The 21,151-nt window shown below is 52.9% G+C and overlaps 2 protein-coding genes across 2 annotated transcripts in view; one reads left to right on the top strand and one right to left on the bottom strand.

Moving 5' to 3' along the window:
* The window catches only part of OTOG (otogelin), an 89,841-nt gene extending 80,717 nt beyond the window's left edge, over window positions 1-9,124 (bottom strand). Inside the window, exons 1-6 of the mRNA XM_025459664.3 lie at window positions 8,979-9,124; window positions 8,752-8,812; window positions 5,126-5,201; window positions 4,152-4,244; window positions 3,824-3,978; window positions 1,481-1,599 (exon numbers count right to left, since the gene is read on the bottom strand). Coding sequence (XP_025315449.1) covers window positions 1,481-1,599; window positions 3,824-3,978; window positions 4,152-4,244; window positions 5,126-5,201; window positions 8,752-8,812; window positions 8,979-9,124 — 650 coding nt within the window. The remainder of the gene's footprint in view (window positions 1-1,480; window positions 1,600-3,823; window positions 3,979-4,151; window positions 4,245-5,125; window positions 5,202-8,751; window positions 8,813-8,978) is intronic.
* A 2,976-nt stretch (window positions 9,125-12,100) lies between these two features.
* The window catches only part of USH1C (USH1 protein network component harmonin), a 44,889-nt gene continuing 35,838 nt past the window's right edge, over window positions 12,101-21,151 (top strand). Inside the window, exons 1-4 of the mRNA XM_025459660.3 lie at window positions 12,101-12,253; window positions 19,074-19,141; window positions 19,883-20,026; window positions 20,107-20,245. Coding sequence (XP_025315445.1) covers window positions 12,218-12,253; window positions 19,074-19,141; window positions 19,883-20,026; window positions 20,107-20,245 — 387 coding nt within the window. The 5' untranslated portion in view covers window positions 12,101-12,217. The remainder of the gene's footprint in view (window positions 12,254-19,073; window positions 19,142-19,882; window positions 20,027-20,106; window positions 20,246-21,151) is intronic.

Genomic DNA, 21,151 nt, shown 5'->3' with positions numbered 1-21,151 from the left:
GGCCGTTTACACCACCTACACTCATCCAATCCCTTCACCAAAGGACCTGCCGCGTCCCCTACCTGCAGGACCCATCATGTACCCAGCACCTGCCTCATCCACATGCCACCGGTAGCATGGGATCTAAGGCCCCCGCTTTCCCTCCCCCTGACTTTCTGGGTATCTGAAGTCCACCATTAGAGAGGGATTCTTTTGTCTTCAGAGTTTAAAACTTGCTTTTAAAATTGCAATTTCTGGGGCACCTGGGTGGCTCCGTTGAGTAGAGCATCTGCCTTTGGCTCAGATCATAATCCCAGGGTCCTGGGATCAAGTCCTGTATCAGGCTCCCTGCAAGAAGCCTGCTTCTCCCTCTGCCTGTGTTTCTGCCTCTCTGTGTGTCTCTCATAAATAAATCTTTTTTAAAAAATTAAAAGAAAAATAAAATCGCAATTTCCCCGGCAGGATAAATCTTAGAGTATCTGAAGCTGTCAGCTCATTTCTCCTGGATGGGAGAAATGGTATAAACAGACATTTATGTGATTTGGTTTTTTTGGTGGCAAGCAAGAAAGGGGTAGGAAGAGGAAAAAAGCTGAGGGATAAAGAAAACCAGGAGAGGAAGAAAGGATGCAGGCCCATAGCAATCCCGACCACATTCCCAGTTTTACTGGGATAGGCTTTCCTAGCCAGTATGGAATCTGGCAACTTTTAATCCACTTCAAAGTCAGGAAAGAAAAACAAAAACAGGGTCTAACCAGCCAAAACTGGAACCCGAAGATCCATATACCAGTCTTTTCTTCACAGGAAAAGCCCCTGGGCTTTCAATGTTACCCTGAGCCCCAGAAAGTGTGGTTACCCAGTTTCCAGATTGGAAGCAGGAAATGAGACCAAGAGAAGGGTCCTTGCAGGAAGACTCCTTCCCGCAACCCAGCAGCAGCATGAAGGGACAGCAGACAGCAAGGGAGGGAAAGGACAATGAAGACAAGACACAAGAAAGACTTCAGAAGAACCACAGTCTGGGCCATGTGGTGTGGGGGCAGAGTCCTCATTCCTCTGCTGCCAGATGTCCCAACAAGGTAAGTGACATTGAAATGACCCTTTGCAATCAGAAAAGGTGACAATGAGTTCAAGGTCTCCTCTGAGGAGGCTTGAACTGTGTATGATCCACTCAAGAAGGTTCCCTCGAAATTGTGAAAGAAAAAAACTTAAGCATGCTTTCCGTGCTATACTCTATCTCAAAAATTCTGCTGTTGGCATGAATACCCACTGCCTGGAAATGCACAGGGCCCTCAGAGTCTCAGAAAATCTCGAGGGACTCATCGTTCCACACACCCAGCTGCTGGGAAACCCCGCTGGCCAGCCAGTATGTTCCTGCCCTGATGGTGGAAACTCTTCGGTTTGCCCCCAGAAAACAGTTTTCTTTAGGCTATAGAAGGAAGATGCTCACCATCCCTCACCACCAGTGTCAGGGGGCAGGAGAGCTCAGAGCTGGTGTCATAGTTACCTCACGCCTCCGAGGGTGACCTCCTTGGCCAGACGGATCTCCTGCTCACCCGCAAAGAAGAGGCTGACGGACCTGGAGCAGGTGTAGGGGGAGGAGCCGCACTGCGGGTCGTTGTGCACCTGATTGAGGGGGTTTAGAGGCCAGTGACACCCCATGGAGCTTCCGCTTAATGCTCATCACCTACCTTCTACGTGCCAAGCACCCTTCCTCTGTGATGTCTCCCAGTCCCCACAACCCCGCAGGAGGACAGAGCTCCGATTATCTGCATTTCCCGGAGGAGGTAGGTGATACTCAGAGAGGTGAAGTGATGAAGGTCAACACACGCACACAGCCAGGATTCCAACCCAGGACTCAGGCTAAATTTCAGGGCTCTTTCCAGTACATGGTGCTGTCTCCCTATTTTTGTATTTTTTTTTTTTTTTTGCAACCCAGGTTATCTCATCAAATTAAAAGCCAAGATCTTCACTCACACCGTCTGACACACAGAACACACACACACACACACACACACACACACACCCCTCATATATTCACAGTGCACACACTAACCATGACCCGGACAGGTGCGGTCTAGGCCTTCCTTGCACACACAAGCACGTGTGACCTGTGTCACTCCTGTGCCGCCTGTCACATGCACATCTCCTCTGCCCCCTCCTCAGATGGAACCCATACCTCAAACCCCTAAGACCCAAGAGAGGGAGGAGAACTGAGGCTTAGGGAAAAGCCTGAAATGTTTCTCTTCCTGGTGTAGAAACCCTTCCACTAGATTACCATTCAATGTGTCTAAGCAGGCTGGGGTCACTCCAGCTGAAAGTGGGGCTTGTGAAAGCCACCCCACACTCTAAACTTGTCAAGCTTTGGATCATGACCCACAGTAAGAAATATAAATATATACATATATAAACAAAACAAAAATTTTACAAAATAGTATTTACCCCTATTAATGTGTGATGCATCCACATTATATATTCTATTCTCTTTGGGGTTTTTTTCTCTTTTCTTTCTTCCTCCCTCCCTCGCACCTTCCCTCCCTTCCTCCCCCCTTCTTTCTTTCTTTTGGCAGGGTTGCTAGTTCTAACTCATTAAGTTTATTTCAGAATCCATGAATGCGTTGCACCCCGTTAGTCTAAGTAATTGTATCTGTCACAAAATGACAGTCATAAAAAAACTCTGATGTGTGATACGCCGAGGCAGAGAGGGCATGCCATCCAGGCATGGCCCCTAGGGCGGCCCCGCGGCAGGGCTGTGCCGGAGACAGAGGGGCATGCCTGCTGGCAGAGGAGTGACAATGACCACGAGGATCTCCCCAAACTCCCAAGCCTCTGGCCCTAACTCTGCCCTAACCAAGGTGCTCCTCAGCAGAGCCGGCTCCCAGGCTGACTTTTCTCCGGACGGAGGTGTACCGACCAGTGCCTGAAGCAGACACCCCGCACCACACATGGGGTAAGCATGGAAATCAGATCCACCTGACAGTCTCACATATGTGTTCGTATACAGGGCAAACGTTTTCTGAGCGCTAATCTGGGTCCTGGGAACACCGAATGAAAAGACACGGTCCCTGCCTGGAAAACTTCTATATGGTTGAGAAGACCAACCTGGAAACAGACCTTTGTAAGAGAAATGCACTGACAATGCACCAATGCAGAACTTTGGTTACACAGAGAGGAGCCCCTGAGCCAACTTAGGAGGTCTGCGCATCCAGGAGGGCTTCTTAGAAGAGGTAACCCTGAACGGAGTCGTCCAGGACCTCTATCATTTCCTCAGAGGCACAGTGCTCTTTGTTATCTCAGGTCCTCAGCACCCAAATTCCCTTTATCTGGAATGTTCTCATGTCCAGCCCTCAGACCTGTGACCCTCCACTTGGCTAACTCCAATTCATTCTTCAGATCTCAACTTAAACTGTCACTTCCTCACGGAAGTCTTCCCTGATCATCCTTCTTACCAATAAGCAAGGTTAGGTTTCCATCGCATGCTTTTCTAACATTTGGTATTTCTCCTCTGAAGTGCGTTCAGTTGCACTTGATTCATTCGATTTGATGTCTGTTTCCCCCATTAGTCTGTAAGCTCCACAAGGACAGAGACTACATCTGTGTTACTGTCCACAAGGCCACCGCCAAGCCTTGTGCCAGGGAGAGAACAAGTATGTACCTAATACTTAATGATGAGTGACTAAATCGGTAACTGGCCAGGGGCAACCAGGAGTGAGTGGGTGAGAGGGAACCATGGAGCCCCCAGCTCCTCCCAGGTGTAGACTGTCTAACTGTGACCAGCAAAGCCCTGGCCAGGACGACCTCCAGAGCCTAGTGGAACCTTCCTAGAGAGGCAGGGCAGGAAAGGCCTCACCTGGACTGAGAAAGTCTGGCCCTCAGGCTCATGCTGTCCCACCAGGGTGTAGCTGCCCTTCCCAGAGAGGTAGTAGTAGAGACCGTCAAACGTCTCCACATGGTGCTGTCCCCAAGCCCGGCAGATGCTGTCCCGCTCAGGGCCGGCGTTATACACTGTGCCAGAGGAAAGAGAGCCTGTCCATGCAGCTGCAGTGGGCACCAAGCCAGCTCCTAGCAGGGCCCCTGACCTGTGCCCCCTCCCCAGCCTGGGTCTCCCAGGCCTTAGGCTCACAAGCTTTCCCTGTACCCACAGCCCACCCCCGGGGTGGAATAGAGCTCAGACTCACCCATCTGGCAGCGTGGCCCAGTGGCATTGAAGCGTCTGCAGTCACAGAAGGCTGGGTACACACATTCGCCCCCGTTGAAGCAGGAGAACAAGTCTGCAGGGGAGACACAGAAGGTACCTCCCCACTGAACCAAGATGGGCAGGACCCATTGATACAGCACCTCCCTCATGCCAGGGCACCAGACTCAGCCCTTCCAGAGCTACATGGAACTCAGATCCCCACCCACAGGTAGCCCCAACATTTCTCAGGAGCTAGCCCTAGTGGGGGCATTGGTAGGGTGCCTCAGACCCAGCTGCCTGGCTCCCTCCCTGACAGGCAGGCAGCGTGGGGGCTCAGAGTACCTGTCCTCAGTATGCCTCGAGTGCCCCCCAGGCCAACCCCACCTGGGCCTTCAGCTCCTTGCACTGAAAGTTCGTGGCTGCCACACAAGGCAGGCAGACTGAATATGGAGCACGTAGGGTGAGTGGGGAGACTGCTCAGAGATCTTCAGGTACCTCTCTTCCTCACTGTTCCCTAAGCTCAGGGGAAGAGGCTTAAGCACGACCCAGGGAAGGGGGAGATGCCTCATGTTTGGAATACGGGAGACAGACAGGCCACAGAGCATGAGAAGACAAAGTGAAGCAGAGTATGGTGAGGGAAGGAGCCATGGCACAAGAGAAGGGGCCACGGACACAGCACAGGGTAAGGGGAGAGGCCGCGGACACAGGGTGAAGAAGAGGGGGAAACAACCACTAAGCAAGGAAGCCCAATCACACTGGCATCAGAAAGTGTGAGAGGGAAAAGCCATGGGGCCATGGTCATAAGAACAGGACACTGGAGAGGAAGCCCTCCTCAGCCAGGCAGGAGACAGGAAAGCAGAGTTGGAGGCTGGGACTGGGGAAGGTGGGAAGAGACCCTTTGCAGGGCAGAGAGATCACAGGAGGCCCTGAGGGAAGCCTGGCCTGCCATGGGCCACAGGGAGGGGGGCCACTTACAAGATGGTGCACATTTGGCCCGATGGAGCCGCCTTTCCCAGGAAGACATGGCCAAGGAGTCCAGGACTTCAGCCTCCTTTTAAAGACAGAAGGAAGAGAACATGGTCAGGGAAGGACTTCCTAAAGGTCGTGGCCCTCCCTGTCCATCGCCCAGAGGAAGGAGGCCCCCCACACCTCCTTCCTCCAGCCACTCTCCCTCCCCAGGCCCACCTCTGAGAGGTCCAGGAGCATTTCAGACCTGCCCTAGAGGAGTGAAGGCTGGTTTTTAACCCTCCAGAGTGGCATCTCGGTGGCCTGAACACATTCCCTCCCCTCTGTGCTCCCATATCCCCCAGCCTCCCTGCCTCCTTCCCTCTCTAGTACACTTTCATGCCCTCACAAAACCCAACACAAAACCCCCTTGTCGGGAGAACAAATACCTCGGAAACCACACGAGGCAGACCTAAGAAACAAAGGCAGCCCCTCGCCCCAAGGCTGGGGAACATCTCATGCCATCGCCTACCCCAACCTTCCTCACGGGTCACCACCCACAGTCCTCAGAACTCGGCTCCACGCCAGGACTCTCCCTGATACCATAAATCTGAGGAGGACACAGGCAAAGCGAGGCGAGAAATCCTATCTTCCAGACCAGAAATCCCACCATGTGGACTCTCTGGATAGAAACCATCTGAAACTGGAACTGTTCTGAACATCAGGGGTGGTCAGTCAGCACGGAGCTAGCTGACTTGGATGCCTGAGCTCTCGGGACCCTAGTCTGAGGTGGCTCATACCACTGGGACTGGGGTCCCAGTAAGCTCCTCCCTCTCAGAGCCTCAGCCCCCTCCTGTGTACAGCTTCCCCGTGTGAAGGGGACAAAGTCTCTGCCCTCAGGGAGCCCGTGTGCATGTTCACAGGGCCAACAAGGCACCGACACACTGTGCTTCTCAGTCTCACGTGTCCTCCTTCCTCTCTGTCATCTCCACAGCCTCAGGCTGAATCCCCAGCCTCAGGCAAAGGACTTGGAACATGGAGAATACCCAGAACCCTTGGTCCCTGGAGCCCAACCTCCAGGGGTCTTTGCCAGTCTCTCCACTCAACCCTGGGCAGTCACTGCCCCCCTTTGCACTGTCCTACTGACCCATGGGAAGTCATCGGCCCCTCCTGGGCCAGGTTTCAGTGTTCTTGTGCCCCTTTGGCCCCTGGTTCCTGAGTCCTCCCCGGCTCTCCTTACCCTGCACACCCAGCCTGAGCCCAGGAGTCGGGCTTCCCACCCTGGTGGTAATCGATCTCACGGGGCCTCAGAGACCATGGGAAAAACTGATCACCTCACATCCCGTAGGCCCCAAAGAGCTCTTAATGAAACCTTTTTGTGTCTTTGTGTCTCTCCACTCCTCACCCCCACCTCAGATGTGGCTTCTGAGATCAGTGTTAATGAGGGCAAGATAGGGTTGCAGAGCCAAGGCCGTTTTCTGGAGAAATCTTTAAATCCTGCTCAAATGATTTGTCTTCAGTATAGATCTGAAAGTTCTTAGACATTTTGATGCCAAGAACCTCTCTGACAATCTAGTGAAGCCTATTGACCCATTCTAAGAATAATGTTGGTAAACACATAAAACACAGGATGACAAAGACATGGATTATATTGCAATATAGTCATGAAAATGTTTTATTTTATAAAAATGTGTGGCTTCGTAATATTTCGACTACATTAAATAGCAAGATCTAGCAGCAAGTCTTATCACTGCCAGAGTTTTGTAGCAGTGAGTATAAATGAGATCTGGAAATGACAAGTGTAAGGTGCTATCACCTGTGTCTGTGATTTCTACTGGTGACAGTCACAGACACTGCTACTGCTGTATTGTGGTCTGTAGCCTATAGTCATAATTAAAGGGAATGCTAACTTTCAGTTAAATTGAGGTAAATAACATTGCTTTTACCCTCCCACCCTGGCCTATACTATGGATTCTCTGGACAACGGCTGTGCTTTATAGGAATGTGGCAGCTCTGAAATGAAGGTCAATTGGCTGCTGGTCTGGGACCCCGACCCTCACCGCTGAGGTTATTCAAGGCAGAAGCCCTCGAAGGATCCCCAGGTTCACTTTCTAGCTAATGACCTCATTTCCCCACACCCACTCCAGTGGCTTTAAAGGAAGGCCACTCCAACCCCTTATTTGCTCTGAGGAGTAATGTGAGAAACCCACTGGGGTTGTCTGGTCCAGATGCTTCCCGAAGGTAAAGGGAGAGAGGCCTACTCTAAAATCCAGCGAGGAAGGAAGCCTGCTAGGGGAATGAGGTGCTTGGGTAAGGATTATTTTCTCCACTAAAACTCAGGGATTCCTGGAGTCCTAGGGGGGCATTTATGTTGTGGGGCAGCAAGCTGGCTCCACCAGGAGTCCTCGATTCACTTGCTTCCTGGGGGCCCCAGCAGGTCACCCACCTACCTTGATTTCATCACATAGAAAAAGAATAAGAGGGTGCCTAGGTGGCTCAGTCAGTTAAGCATCTGACTCTTGATTTTGGCTCAGATCATGATCTCAGGGTTGTGAGATCGAGCCCCACTTTGGGCTGTCTGCTTCTCTCTCTCCCTCTCCCTCTGCCCCTCCCTCACCTTATCTCTCAAATTAATTAATTAAAAAAAAGAATAACAATATTATCTTTCAATTCAAACTACATCTGAGTGTGATTCTAAAACTTGTGGCCTGGCTAAGTGGGCAAACAAAAAATAAATAGCCTGGATAATCCACCCCTTACAGAATAAGCATGTCCTCTTCCTGCCTTGGGGTCTTCATACCTATTTCCAAAGGGCAGGTATTTGGGAGCACATTGTTTTCTATTACAGGTGATAGTCCCCAACCCACTGGCACAAGGAGTTACCCAGGGCTGATCCCTAGGGCCAGGGTGCATGAGTTGAGGTTCTAGATGCTCTATGGATCTAGGTATGGGCAGGCCAGATTTATAACACGTCTATGTTTGTAGAATAGACAAGTACAGGGACAGGATTGGAAAGAGTACATGAGTCACTTGACCCAGAGACCAAAGAAATTTGGCAAAGTGAGAAAATAAACTATTACCTCTCCTGAAAGAAGGGAGAATGCCAGGAGGGTGGGAGAGCAACAGTACAGACTCAAGAGATTAATAGTTTGCGGTTCTCCTTCCCATCCACACAATGTGAGCTCGTCCTCACAAACCCCACCGAGTGGCCCAGTTCTTGTCTTTCCCTCTCAAGGCACACTAGCTGGAGCACTGCTCAAGGTATGGAGTGGGGCATCTTACCGGTTTCATACCTTCCCAGATCAGGCCAGTAAGAGGGAACTCCACTCGCCTAAACCCTCACCTTTGTGCTTTCACCCCAGGGTGGGGGAGAGTTCAGCTATGTCCAGATTGCATCTTAGTGCCCTCCTCCCCAAATGAAATAAAACAAAAACAAACTGAACCAACTACAGGCAGGGTCCCAAGAGATTAGGTAAGTGGGAATAGAAGTGTATCATGAATTTGCATACTTCAGACATATACTAGGGACACTGTCCCCTTCCAAATAACTGCAGAGACAACCTTCCTGCAACCTATAGAGCTCCCTGTCAGCCCCGGTCCCAGACAGAAATAAGCCCCTGCCCAGTGAAGCCCCCCTTCCCCAGGCCTCCTCTTACCTGGCTTCCCATCACTGTTGTAGCATCCTTTATGGCAAGGGACACCTCCTGCTGTCTGTGGCTAGATGAGAAACAAGCCTAAGGTGAGTGAGGGAATAAGAATGAGCCATGCCTTCCCACCACCCCCAAGGGCAGCCCACCCTCTGTGCTAAAACGCTGGGATCATCCACACCAGAAATAAAGATGGGAGTCATGGGTGGGGCAGCCACAACCTTGCACCTACTCACCTGGGATCCTGGGCTGGGTCAGGCTGCAGCTCTGCGTTGCCCTGGGGTGTGGGTGCTAAGCCTGGGAAGGGGGATTGCTTTCCAGTCAAGCCAGGCCTCCCTTTCTTGGGTCTCCCACCTCCTGTCCTGGATCTTCTAGGATGCATCTTCACCCCCTCATTCTCTCTCCCTACAGATTTCAATCCGTTTCCCTCTCTGGTGACCTCTCCAACAAGGGTCTCCCACTCTCCCCCTACTCTGTGCCCCTGTTCCCTCCAGCTCGCCACCCTGGGTGCCTTCCATCCTGCCTAGCTTGGGACCCCTTCTCCCGGCTGTCTCTGGCCTCTTTTTCCTTGGCGCCCCTCTCCCCTCTCCCCTGCCCTCCCCGCAAACCTCCTTTTCCTCCCTGTCTAGAACCTCCCGTCACCGTTCCCCCTACCCCGCGGCCCCCTCCAGCCCACTGCCCTGGCACCGAGAGACGGCACCCGCAGGGACCGGCCGCCGGCTCACCCCGGGGCAGCCAGACGCAGGCCAGCAGCAGGCAGAGCGCCGGCGAGGGCGCGCCCAGGCCCGGGGACCCCATGGGGCGCGCGGAAGCTGCGAAGCGGGAGCGCACGGCCGGCCGAGTCCCTCGCCTGCAAAGGCCGGGTCACCCTCCGCTCGGCGCCTCGGCTCGCTCTCTGGCCCCGGGCCTCCGCCCCGCCTCCCAGGCGCTTGGCTCCTCCCCGAGCTGGAGCGACTGGATGCCCAGCTGCCCGGCTCCGCCTGTGGCTGCCCCTCCCCAGAGGGGGCCGCATTCAGATCAGTGGGCTCCAAGTACCCCGGGGGAGCAAGGAGGTAGCCAGTGCACCCCGCAGCATCCCTTACTCCTCAAAGATCCCCATCTTAGAAACCTGGGTCTCTGAAGGCCCTTCCGTTGGACACCCACGATGCTTGTGGAAGTCTGGTCTTCCACTCTCCTTTCACAGAGGCCCCGGGGCCTGCCACTCAGTGGGCAGTTGTCAGTGGCAGAACCAAAGCTCAAGCCCGCAGAATCCGGGCCTGTGCTCCCACCACTCACTACTACAGCTTCCTGGGGCTCCAAGTCCCTACTCTACCTCCAGTTTTGAGCACCTCTAGGGAACGGATAGTGACTTAGTCCTCTTTATGTCCAGCACTAGTTCAGGCCCCAGCTGAGAAAATATTGACTGATGATAGAAGTGCGTCACACTTCCATATTACCGCTCCCCTCGAGACCAGACTTTAACAACAACAGCAACAACAAAATGAAAAAATAACCAAAAACAAATGAAAAAACAAAACACCGATTTAATTTTGTGAACAAGATATACTCCCTGTCCAGGAGGAATGTTAATGCTAATGCTAGAACTGTGGGATTAGGAGCCTTGGGAACCTGTGCAGCATTCTCTTGGCCAATAAGTTATTGGAACACCAACCAGATGCAAGTCTTGCAGGTGATGATGATGATGGTGGTAGTGATGATGGCAGTGGTCCCAGGAGACCCCTAGGCAGGGATATAGACTTCGGATGCATTCATTCATCCATTCATTCATCCACTCAACAAATTTATTGAGCATCTATTTCTTACCACACAGTGTTCTGGGAATATAGTGATAAATAAAGCATACAGCCCCTCACAGAGTATTTGAAGCCATGGGCATAGATGAGAGGAAGGGGAGGGAGCTAAGGATGGAAACGTAACAAGCCCTGGTTAGAGAACAGGTGAGGGCAGAGGAAGCTTGAAAAGGAACATTCATAGGAGAGGAAAGCTCTGACTCAGTCCCCACAACCAAGAGGGGAAGCATTTAAAGAAGGAGAGAGTCTATGAGGGTGGTGGTCATGGAAAACGATTGAAGTGGCCCATGGATTGCATCCCCCTTTGAAAGGCCATTTGCCACTCTGCCTGGATTCCAACTATGAAATAACAGCCACACGACTTAGTTAAGAGACGCAGAACATCAACAAAGGAAGTTGGAGGGGAACATATTTGAGTGTCTTTCCTGGACCTTTGAAAATCCCACAAGTCTTCCCCTTTTATCTCTGACTTAACTAGTTAATACTAAGGTGAGGACATGGATAATATTTCAAGGTTTTTCTCCAGGAAGGATTTACATCCTAAACTAGGTGACAATTTAGTCCCAATAAAAATAAGTCTGTTGGCAAAACTTCAGATACTAGAGATAAGATGAAAAACAGGAGGGTTTTAGGTGTCCCTGAAGTTACAGTTGTAAGTGGTTCACTATTTTGGGTTGCTGTCCATCTCCCTGTCCCCTGCCCCCTGACATGGTGCAAACACCCCCCCCCCCCGGGTTAAATCCAGGCACAAGCCCCCTGATCAAAGATCCCCACTCTCTCCCATACGCCCCTTTCTTGACCCCCTCTTTCCTCTCAGTCTGTCCCCGACTTGGTTCATCACTGTCTTTACACTCCAGCACTAGACCTAGGAGTTGAACAAACTGGATGAATTGACTCAAATGAACCAGATGGGATCTGAGCCCTGGGTAAAGGTCAGCAGTAAATCAAGATGTCACTGCCAGGCCCTTCCATGTCCCAGTGAGTGTGTGTGTGTGTGTGTGTGTGTGGAGTGGGGTGGGGCTAGGCAGGTGGGAGGGGAAGTCAGTTCCGGAGGGATACGGCTACCCCACTGATTCAGGCCTCTGTGAGCGCTTTAGACCCGGCCCCAAGGAATTCGCAGATCAAAGATTTCCTCCTCCGGGGAATTAGCCTGGAGAAGGCCATTATAGAGGGTAGGTCGGCTGAGAGAGGGATGCCCGGCAGGGGGTGAAAGCCTCAGGGGCCGAGCCAATGGCCCGCTATCTGCGGATCCAGGGATTATCCCTACCCACCCTTGTGAGAGTCTCAGGACCTCCTCCTACAAAAAAGTCCCAAGCCTCCTCCCCACGTTTCCCGAGATCCTGTCCCCCAACTGCTTGTGTTTGGAGACCCGTCCGAGGGGAGCGCCGGCCTCGAGTCCGGCCACCGCCGCCGCCACCACCACACACACCCACGCACTCCAGACCCTTCGCTCGGGGTGTCGGTGGGAGGCGACAAGCTTCAGGACAGGTGTCCCGGGCGTCCCAGCAGCCCCGCCCAGGCCCCGCCCAGGCCCCGCCCACCGCGCCAGGCCCCGCCCACCGCGCCAGGCCCCGCCCCCCCGCTCCCGGGCCCGCGGATCTCCGCTGCGGCTCCTGCCGGCTTGGGGCCTCCGGGCACCCGAAGGAGCGAGTTGTGCGGGCGACGCGGCTCCGCCTGGCCCAGCCATGGACCGGAAGGTGGCTCGAGAATTCCGGCACAAGGTCAGAGCTGCGAGGGGCCCCTAAAGCGTTCAGGACCCCGGAGTCCTGGCTGGGCGGTGGGGGGATGGACGTGCCCCGCGCTACCCTCCCTTTTCTAGCCCGGCCTCAGGGCTGTGGATGGACTGGGACCCCTGTGGGTGGTTTGGTTTCCAGCAGGGATCCCCAGTAAAATAAGGGAGGGGGCAGGAGGACTCCAGGTGTAGGAACCCGTGAACCGATCTCCAAAAAGTATTCTTTCTCCTTGCGCTTCCGAGGGCTGGGGCTTCTCTGGTGTTGGAATTCCTTCCAGCTTGGCCTGAGACAGGAAGCTTCTCTGAAATGCCCCGTAGTGGGCAAATCCCAGCTCCTAGTGCCCCAAGCTCAGGGCTGTTGGAGCATATGCAGAGGATATGGGACAGTGTCTGAGAGGTGGGGATTGGTCGGAAGGGAAAGTGGTCCTCTGTCTCTGTCCTTTGACCTCAGAAAACGAGCTAGAAGCACTTTAGGGAGCCCCCTCCCCATTTCAGGGCATTTCTTAGGGCCTGAGAAGCAGGTGAGGAACTGGTGCTGACCAGGGGGCAGTGGGAGGAAAGAAGGAAGTACAGAGAGTCAGCCAGAGTCTTCAGACAGAGAGCTACAGCTCCCCTGGTGTGTCCCAATAGGAGACCTCAGGGATGGTCCAGGATTCTCAGAGGCTCTCACTGAAAGCTACTGGATTTCACCCAGGGCATTTCCAGAACTGTTTCCAGAGCTGTGCAGGAGCTACTGAGGCCCTGAAGTGAGAGAGGACCACTGGCAGTAACCCCAGTGGACCTCCCCACCAGGACTCAGAATGCTTCAGAGCTCAAGGGTGAAGCCAGGGGTGTCTAGAGCTACCCACAGGCCCTACCTGAGACGACTGTGTGCCCTGAGGCCCTCACAGAGCCCAGAGGGGCAGTGTCTTTAGACCAAGCCAAACCTCTTCTGAGGCCTGAGGAAGCCGAGCTCTGGTAGGCAAGGTCCGGGTGCTTAACCCTTCTCTCCCCACAGAGAGAGGCCCAGGGGAGCCAGAGTAGCCAGCCAATGTGTGGGCCACGGGAGCTAAGTGCCAGGGGGCAGTCATTCATCTAGTAAGTGTATTTTGAGTACCCACTCTGTGCCAGACCTCCTCTGTGCCCTGGAATTGCTGGCTGCACAGGTGAGAGAGGGACCCTACGCTATGGCTGGGTGCTGAGTGTGGGGGTCGAGGTTTGGTGGAGTACAAAAGGGGAAGCTCTACTGCCATGAGTCTCCTAAAAAAAGAGGCCTTGGGGATTTCTAAGAGTGAGAGATGGCTGGAAGTTCAGCAGGAGTTTGGGGACTGGCAAGTAGCAACCGGAGCACGAGACAGGGTTCACCTGTGCATCCTGTTGCACAGGGACACGAGAAGAGAAATTTCAGCTGCTGAGGACATTTGGTGAGTGTAGGTTTCAGGCAACCCACTTTGAAGGAACCCAACCTCTGTCCCCTCCCCCAAGACTCAGGCTTGAATTTCAGTTTCCTGCCCCTGGGCAGAAAGAAGGTAACATCAGGTCCTCATTGGTTTTTTCCCTATGGGTACTAGTCTTTGCCCCTTTTTGGAGAATTACCCCTGGGGTCCGTGGTGTCTGACTGCACCCTGAGGTTAGCCTCTGTTTTTCTTCTCCAGGCCCTGCAGCCTCCAGCGGGCCTCAGGCCTCTGTATTTCCACTGCTCTGCTCTTCCTCATCACAGGAGTCATTACCTATTAATGTCCCTGTGTGTGCAGGCGGGGCAGACACCAGGCTGGGCAAGGCCCTGGGCTGGACTTTGTGCCCTGCTGCTTCCGAGACAGCAGCAGCCTTCCCCTCCCAGGTTGGAGATCACCTAGGAACTGGGGAGAGAGGACAAAGCGGCAGAGGCTACAGCTGGGGGCACGTAGCCATGCTGGGCGAAATTTACTGCTCCTGCCCATTGCTCTCTAGCTGTCCCTCCTTTGGTGTTGCAGAGCACATTTACCCCTTGGGAATGGCTTATGACCTAAATCTTTAGTTGTTGGAGGTAGCATGAAAAGTGGCATATTGTCATGGAATGTGCTGTGTGGCCTCGAGCAAGTTATTAACCTCTCTGTGCCTCTTTGATTTGTTAAATGAGGATAATAATAATATTTAGCTCATAAAGCCCTTGTGAGTGTTGGAGGAGATCTACATGCACGTAGGGAGTTTAGTGAGTCCTCAACGAATGTCTGCTGTTGTTATTATCTGATGTTAGGCAGAACGGGGTCCAATCTCAACCCTGCCACTCACTGCCAGTGAGACCTTGGGCAAGTCATTTAATCTGGGCTATCGTTTCCTCAGCTGTGAGATGAGGTTCACAGTGCTTACCTCAGGGGGTGATTAGGACTAAGTAGGAATTCAAGGACCAGCTACTCTGGACCTATAAGTAACCCTTTGGTCCACAGCCACCTGGAGATTCCTGCTGAGCACCCTGGTGGATGTGCCAGCAGGCTCCAGGCTGGGGAGGAGAGTCTGTTCCTCTGGGCTTATGCAGTTTCCCCAGGACATCCGGCAGCACTTTCATGCCCTTCCCAGCAACAGCCTTGGGCCAGGATACCAAGGAGAAGGAAGGGCAGCATCAGAGACTAAGGCTCTTCCCTAAAGAACCAGCTTTTCAAAAAGGAGGCTGCCCCTCTGCTCACTGCACCTGCAGGTTTCAGGAATTTGGTTACTCATTTGCCCAAAAGGGCTTTATTGCCTAGTTAGCAATCATGCATTTATGGATATCCGTGGTTTACCCTGCCCGAGGCCAGCCAGGCACCTGGGGGTAGAAAGAGGGGATAAATGAGGAGGTCAGAAAGAGCCTCTGCCTTCCAGTGTTTTGCTAATCATACATGCATGCATGTCATAAACGTTGACTGAGCTTCTAATATTATGCCCAGCAGTACTCTAATCATTGAACAATAAAACAGAGTCCCTGGCTCCTTAGTCAGGAAGACAGACAGTTAACAAGTAACCCAATGCAAGTATCATATAATGCAAAGTAGTGATAAATGCTATGAAAAAAAATAAACTGAGATGAGAGGATAGAGAGCAACCAGATGCGTCAGAAAGGTCTCCTTGAATCTAGAAAGAAGTAAGGAAGGAGCCTTGGGGGTGTATTTGAAAGAACATTCCAAGAAGAGGGAACAATAACCTGAGGCAAGTGTCTGCTTGCTGGCTTTAGGAACAGCAGGTGGGATGGTGTTTCTGAGAGGAATTATGGATTGAATAGAGTGTGGTGGGGGCTCAGTAGGCCACGGTCAGGACTTTGGGTTTTGTTCTCCAGCGATGGGAAGGCAGCCATGAGGGGATGGCTTTCCGTTTAAAAGGGGTTGTTCTGAGTGCTGGTAGAGAGGAGACTGAGGGGGCCGGGAGCAGAAGGGGGATAGGAGACAGGAGGTGAGGGCTTGGACTAGCATGAGGAGTGGTGAGACCCAGAAAATTCAGGAGAAGATAGATCTGACAGGCTCTGACGGTGGGTGGCTCTGGGTGTGGAGAGAGGCATTGAGAGGGAGTCTACATTTTGGGAGGAGCGTGCTGATGGGGACAAGAGGGGAGATAGCAGAAACCAAGAGTTCCATTTTGAATGTTTTGAGATGCCTGGTCAACCATTGAGCCAGTAGCTATGGGAGTCTGAAGATGGCGGGAAGAAGTCTATCCTGGAGCCTCAGTGCATCCTTGAAGGATAAGTGATCGTTCAAACCCTGGAGACCAATGAGGTCACTTAGGGACATGATGCAAATGAAGAGAAGGCCCAGGACAGAGCCAGGGCACTCCAACCTTTCGAGGAGAGGAAATGGGGAAGGAACAGCAAATGAGATAGGAGAAGCAGAGAAGGAGGGCATGGTGAGCCATGCTGAGCACTGAGTCAAGTGCCACCAGCTAGCTAGCAGGACACAAGTGTCTTAAAAAGATGAAGAATAATATAAAACAGGAAAAGAGCAAACCCAGTACTACCCAGGATGCATGCTCTGAAGGCCTGAGAGGAAGTGTGGCTGGATCCATTCATCCCATCCCATCAACATTTTTGGAGGGCCCACAGTCTGCCAGCTGCTGAGAACATAGAGTCTGTATTCATTTATTCCCACTTAGTTTTATTTGACAAACACTGAGAACTACTATTTGCCAGGCACTGTGTCAAGCACTTAATGATTATTAATTTAAATAATAATAAAAAAACCCCAGTGATTAATCCCTCACAGAAGGATGAAATCCTATGGAGGAGGTATGTTTATACCCATTTTACAGATGAGGAGAATGGAGCACAGAGAAGTACAGACCCAGGTGAGGAAGGGGCTTGTTGGCCTCACCCTGTGCACTCTTCCCGGGCCTGTGTCTGGGCCACACACAGATTAGCAGGGAGACGAGAGGGTAAAGAGAGGTGGAGAAGGCTGCAGAGTGGGTCTGGGGGCACCGAGGAAGAGATGCAGCGTACATTTCAGAACCCTTGAGATCTGAGAGCCCTGGGCACCGTCTGAAGTCCTTTGTCTATATTCACTTATTTAATCCCCACAACAGCCTGAGGAGGGCAGATGTTCATCGAGTGGAACAACATGCATTATTTAATTTGTTCTTGCTCTCTTTCTCGCTCTTTGGCTGGGTGCACACGTGGAGTTGTATTTGCATGAGCTGAATGTTGTTTGCTCCCCCTGTGCAGCTGTCCTGAAGGGGTCAGTCCATAGGGAGGAATGCCAGGGAATGAGGCTGGAAAGGGCCCAAGGCTCAACCCAGAGTTTTTGCCTCAAGGGCCCCAGACAAGGACCCTGAATCCCAATCCCCCTCATACAGACCGGTAGTAGAGGGCCAGTTGAGCATCAGCCCGAGAATGCTGATGCAGGTTGGAGGGGACCTGACACAAGGTGGGCGGGGAAGGAGGGATTGAGTGGTAAAATCTTTGCAGATCGTGGGCTCCTTTAGAGTTTCTTTGCCCCTACCAAGAGCGATCCAAGAAAAGGAATAGCTTTTCTTTTTAAGATTTTATTTATTTATTTCAGAGAGAGCATGCTTGAGAGAGCACAAGAGACAGAGCACAAACTGGGGCTGGGGTGGGGGGGTGGGTAGATGACTGGGGGCTCAATCTCAGGACCCTGGGATCATGACCTGAGCCAAAGGCAGATGCTTAACTGACTGAGCCACCCAGACACCCTGAAAAGGAAAAGCTTTTTAAATCGAATTACAAAAAGAAGATACAGTGTTTTGCACACAGTAGGTGCTCAGTAAATACGTATTAGACAAGTGCATCCAAAAATTCTATCTGCTAAGTGGATACTATGTGGTGGTTAGGAAAAAGGCAAAGGTTTTGGTGTATTAGACAAATGCATACAAAAATCTCTATCTGGATAGAACCAAGTAGATACTCTGTGTGCCTTAGAAAAAAGGCAAAGGTTTTGGAGGCAGCGGTCTTAAGTTGGAGTCTCAGCTCTGTTGCTTTTTCGACCCTTATTTCCTCATCTATCAGATGGGGATGATAATATCCACACACGTCAGAGGTTTGTTCTAAGGTTAAAGATAATTCACGTAAAGCTCCTCAGACACGGTTGGCAGTCAGCAAGCAATAGGACCTGAACGAGCCGACAAGGAGCAGTGCAAGGACTGGCTTCAGGGAGCCCCTGCTCTAGGGCACTTTGTGCCATTCTCTTGCTACCTGGCGCTCAGGGAGGGCCCCTGGCATGCTGTAGTCTGCGGCAGCAGCAGCCCGCAGAGGCGCACAGTGCCCAGTGGTGCCTGCTGAGTGATGAACGCACTCCAGTTGCTCTAGTCTAGAGCCTTCCTTTTATCCTCTTAGCTCAGCCCTGGGTCACCACCTTCCCATCACTCCTCAGCACACATCTGCCACAGCCCTTCTGGATCTGTCCCTCTTAGCTCACTTCCATCTTGTCACAAAAGAGTGGGTCATAGACTCATGCGAGACTGCCCTGCCTCCTCGCACCTGAAGGCTGCCTTCATTTAAGGGGAGTCCAAGCCCACTCTTATAGAGTATTTCCTGACCATGCATAGCTCAGAGCCTCCTCACCCGCCTCCCAGCCTGAGGCCCTTCTTGCCCTCTTACTCAGTCTTAGGCTAAAGAGAGAGAGCCAAGGATATGATGTATAGAGATTCACGCTGCACTGTCCCAGGGAGTGGAATTTGGGGCTCCTCTACCCACCAGGTCCCTTGGGATTGAAGTGCTAATGAAACAGCTCCTGACCTTGACCTTGGAGTCCCAGCCATTGACGTCAGCAAACCTGAAATGATGTAACTTGACTCTCCCCTTGGGGGGGAAGCGGGGGACAGAAGGGACCTGGAGAGGTGAAGGAGTGGTCAGGAGGCTGACTAGTGGACAGAAGTCGGGGCCAACCCAGCTTAGGCCAGGACAGGATGGGGTGGAGTTGCCCCTGGCATTGGTGATACAGGAGGACAGTAGGGTGCTTCCAGAGGGTGGGATGTGCTATCTGAGCGAGTGGCCCAAATCCTTTCTGAAAGCGGTTATCCGGCACTATAGCCACCATCAGGTAAGACGATGGGCTCCTTCCAGACCGGGTTGCTGACACTGGCATTGCCACTCGGGACTGTGCTGTCAAGTGGAGGGTCATGCGTGTGCATCTGACTATGCATCCACCCGGGGGAGAGGTTCAGCCTGGCCACATCTGGATGTGCACAAGTACTCTGGTGGCATCAGGGTGATCTGCATGTGGCTGATGTGTTACTGTCAGAGGACCCTGACTGCCCTCCTCTCGCAGCCCCAGCCCTGTGGACATGCTGAGGAATGGCAGTGGCCTACCCCTCCCCTGGCATCTGCTATGGACGTGCTGGGCCTGGGGTTAGAATTCTCCCCTTGGGTTTTCCAGGTGGATTTTCTGATTGAAAATGATGCAGAGAAGGACTATCTGTATGACGTGCTGCGGATGTATCACCAGTAAGTGTGCGGGGTCCAGCTCCTGTGGACCAGCCGGGTACCTCTGCCTCCGGGAAACTCTGGGCTGGATGTTCTGAGATGGAAGGACCTCTCCCTCCCATCCTGGGGGCTCTGGGAGAGGGGCAGACGCTCAATGCTCCTGGGAATCACATGGACATGCCACGCACTTGCCTTAGCAAATACGTACACAAATACTCAGTGCGGAGCCATTGAAGGGTTTAGAGGAGGGGAGTGACATACATTTAGAAAATATCAGACAGGCATGAGCAGGCCGGCTGACAGCTGGAGAAGTGCAGGCCGAATATGCTGAGGGTCTGAGAGGTGTGAGGAGGAGTCATGGGAGGGATACTGTGAGGGCAGCTTACCTGTAGCGCAGAAGTGGGGACCAGGGTTCGAGAGGGGTCACCAGCATCTCACACGAGTTTTCCCGGCTGGAAAGATCCTGTGCTTTAGAATTAGGCAGAGCTGAGTTTGAATCCTGACTTGAGTTCATCTGTAGACTGGGTTAACAATCCCCACCTGGCCTGTTTCCTTGTGACATTAAATGTGGAATAGTGAAGCTCTCATGAGGCCCCTAGCCCAGAATTAGGGGCTCTGGGCTTTACAGGAGCGTTCTCTCCACTTCCAAGGCCTGGACTCAATGGGTGAGGACCCAGCTGGGGACCAGTTCCTCTGGGGATCCTTGGGTGTCAGAGGCCGTGGCCATGGATGAGGCTCCCTGTGTTCCCCGTGTCTCTGCAGAACCATGGACGTGGCCGTGTTCGTGGGAGACCTGAAGCTGGTCATCAATGAGCCTAGCCGCCTGCCACTATTTGACGCCATCAGACCCCTGATCCCGCTGAAGCACCAGGTGGAGTACGACCAACTGACCCCCCGGCGCTCCAGGTACAGATGGTGCCACCAGGATAGAGGCAGGGGTGGGAGAGGTCACCGGGGAGGGACATCACTGGCTCCTCCCATGGCAGGAAGCTGAAGGAGGTGCGTCTGGACCGTCTGCACCCCGAAGGCCTGGGCCTCAGTGTTCGTGGGGGCCTCGAGTTTGGCTGCGGGCTCTTCATCTCCCACCTCATCAAAGGCGGTCAGGCTGACAGCGTTGGGCTCCAGGTGAGTGAGCAGAGTCCCGCGGAACAAGGGGTCAGGGCCTCGGCCTTGCTGCCTCCCCTCACAATGGGATCGCCTCGCCTTTCTGAGGCATTGGGGGAGGAAGAGGCCCACACATCCTGACAGATTTTCCTCAGGCCCATAGAAATCAGGCTGCGGGCAGCCGCCTGTTTTCTTCAGTCAAGCTGGGAACCTGGCTGCTGCAATCCCCCCCCCCTCCCCTACTTCCCAAAGGAGGAGCGTAGTTACCTCCTGGCACCTGAAGCTCTGGCCGTGTAGCCTTTCACCGGAAGGGAGAAGGAAATCCCACTGTAGTGTGGTGTTTGAGAGCATAGACCCCAGAGCCAGACTGTCCTGGCTTTGCAACTCATGAGCTATGGGACTATGAAGAAATTACTTAACCCCATGCCTCAGTTTTCTCATCTATAAAATGGGGATAACAATAGCATTCCCTACCTCATCGGGTTGTCATGAGGAGACAGTGGATTCATATCCTAAAGTACTAACAAAAGTGCCCAGCACATAGTGTTCGTTAAGTAAGCAGGGAGGGAGATTTAATGAACACCTGTTTTGTGCCAGGTGACGTGCTCACAACTGGTCCTCATGATATCATCCCCATTTTCCAGAGTTAACAGACTTGAGTAAAGTCACAGCCAGGATGTGGCCGAGTCAGGACCTGAACCCAGGTCTCCGGACTGCCAGGCCCAGGGATCTGTCTTCAGCACCCCAGGGTGCCTCTCCCTCGGGGTCCCACACCTCTGTGCCTGAGCAGAGATGGGCTGACCTCCAGATCTCGCTCCTGCTGGAGGAGCCCAGAGCTGGGTTTTCGTGCGTCCAGATAGAAGAGACCCTTCCAGCCCCCCCACCTCAAAGCTGCCAGCATGTTTGTTATCAGGCTGCCAAGACAGG

This window comes from Canis lupus, chromosome 21, assembly GCF_003254725.2.
Source record: "Canis lupus dingo isolate Sandy chromosome 21, ASM325472v2, whole genome shotgun sequence".
NCBI lineage: Eukaryota > Metazoa > Chordata > Mammalia > Carnivora > Canidae > Canis > Canis lupus.
Note: the sequence above shows the minus strand (reverse complement) of the source record. Positions and strands in the feature narration are given on the sequence as shown.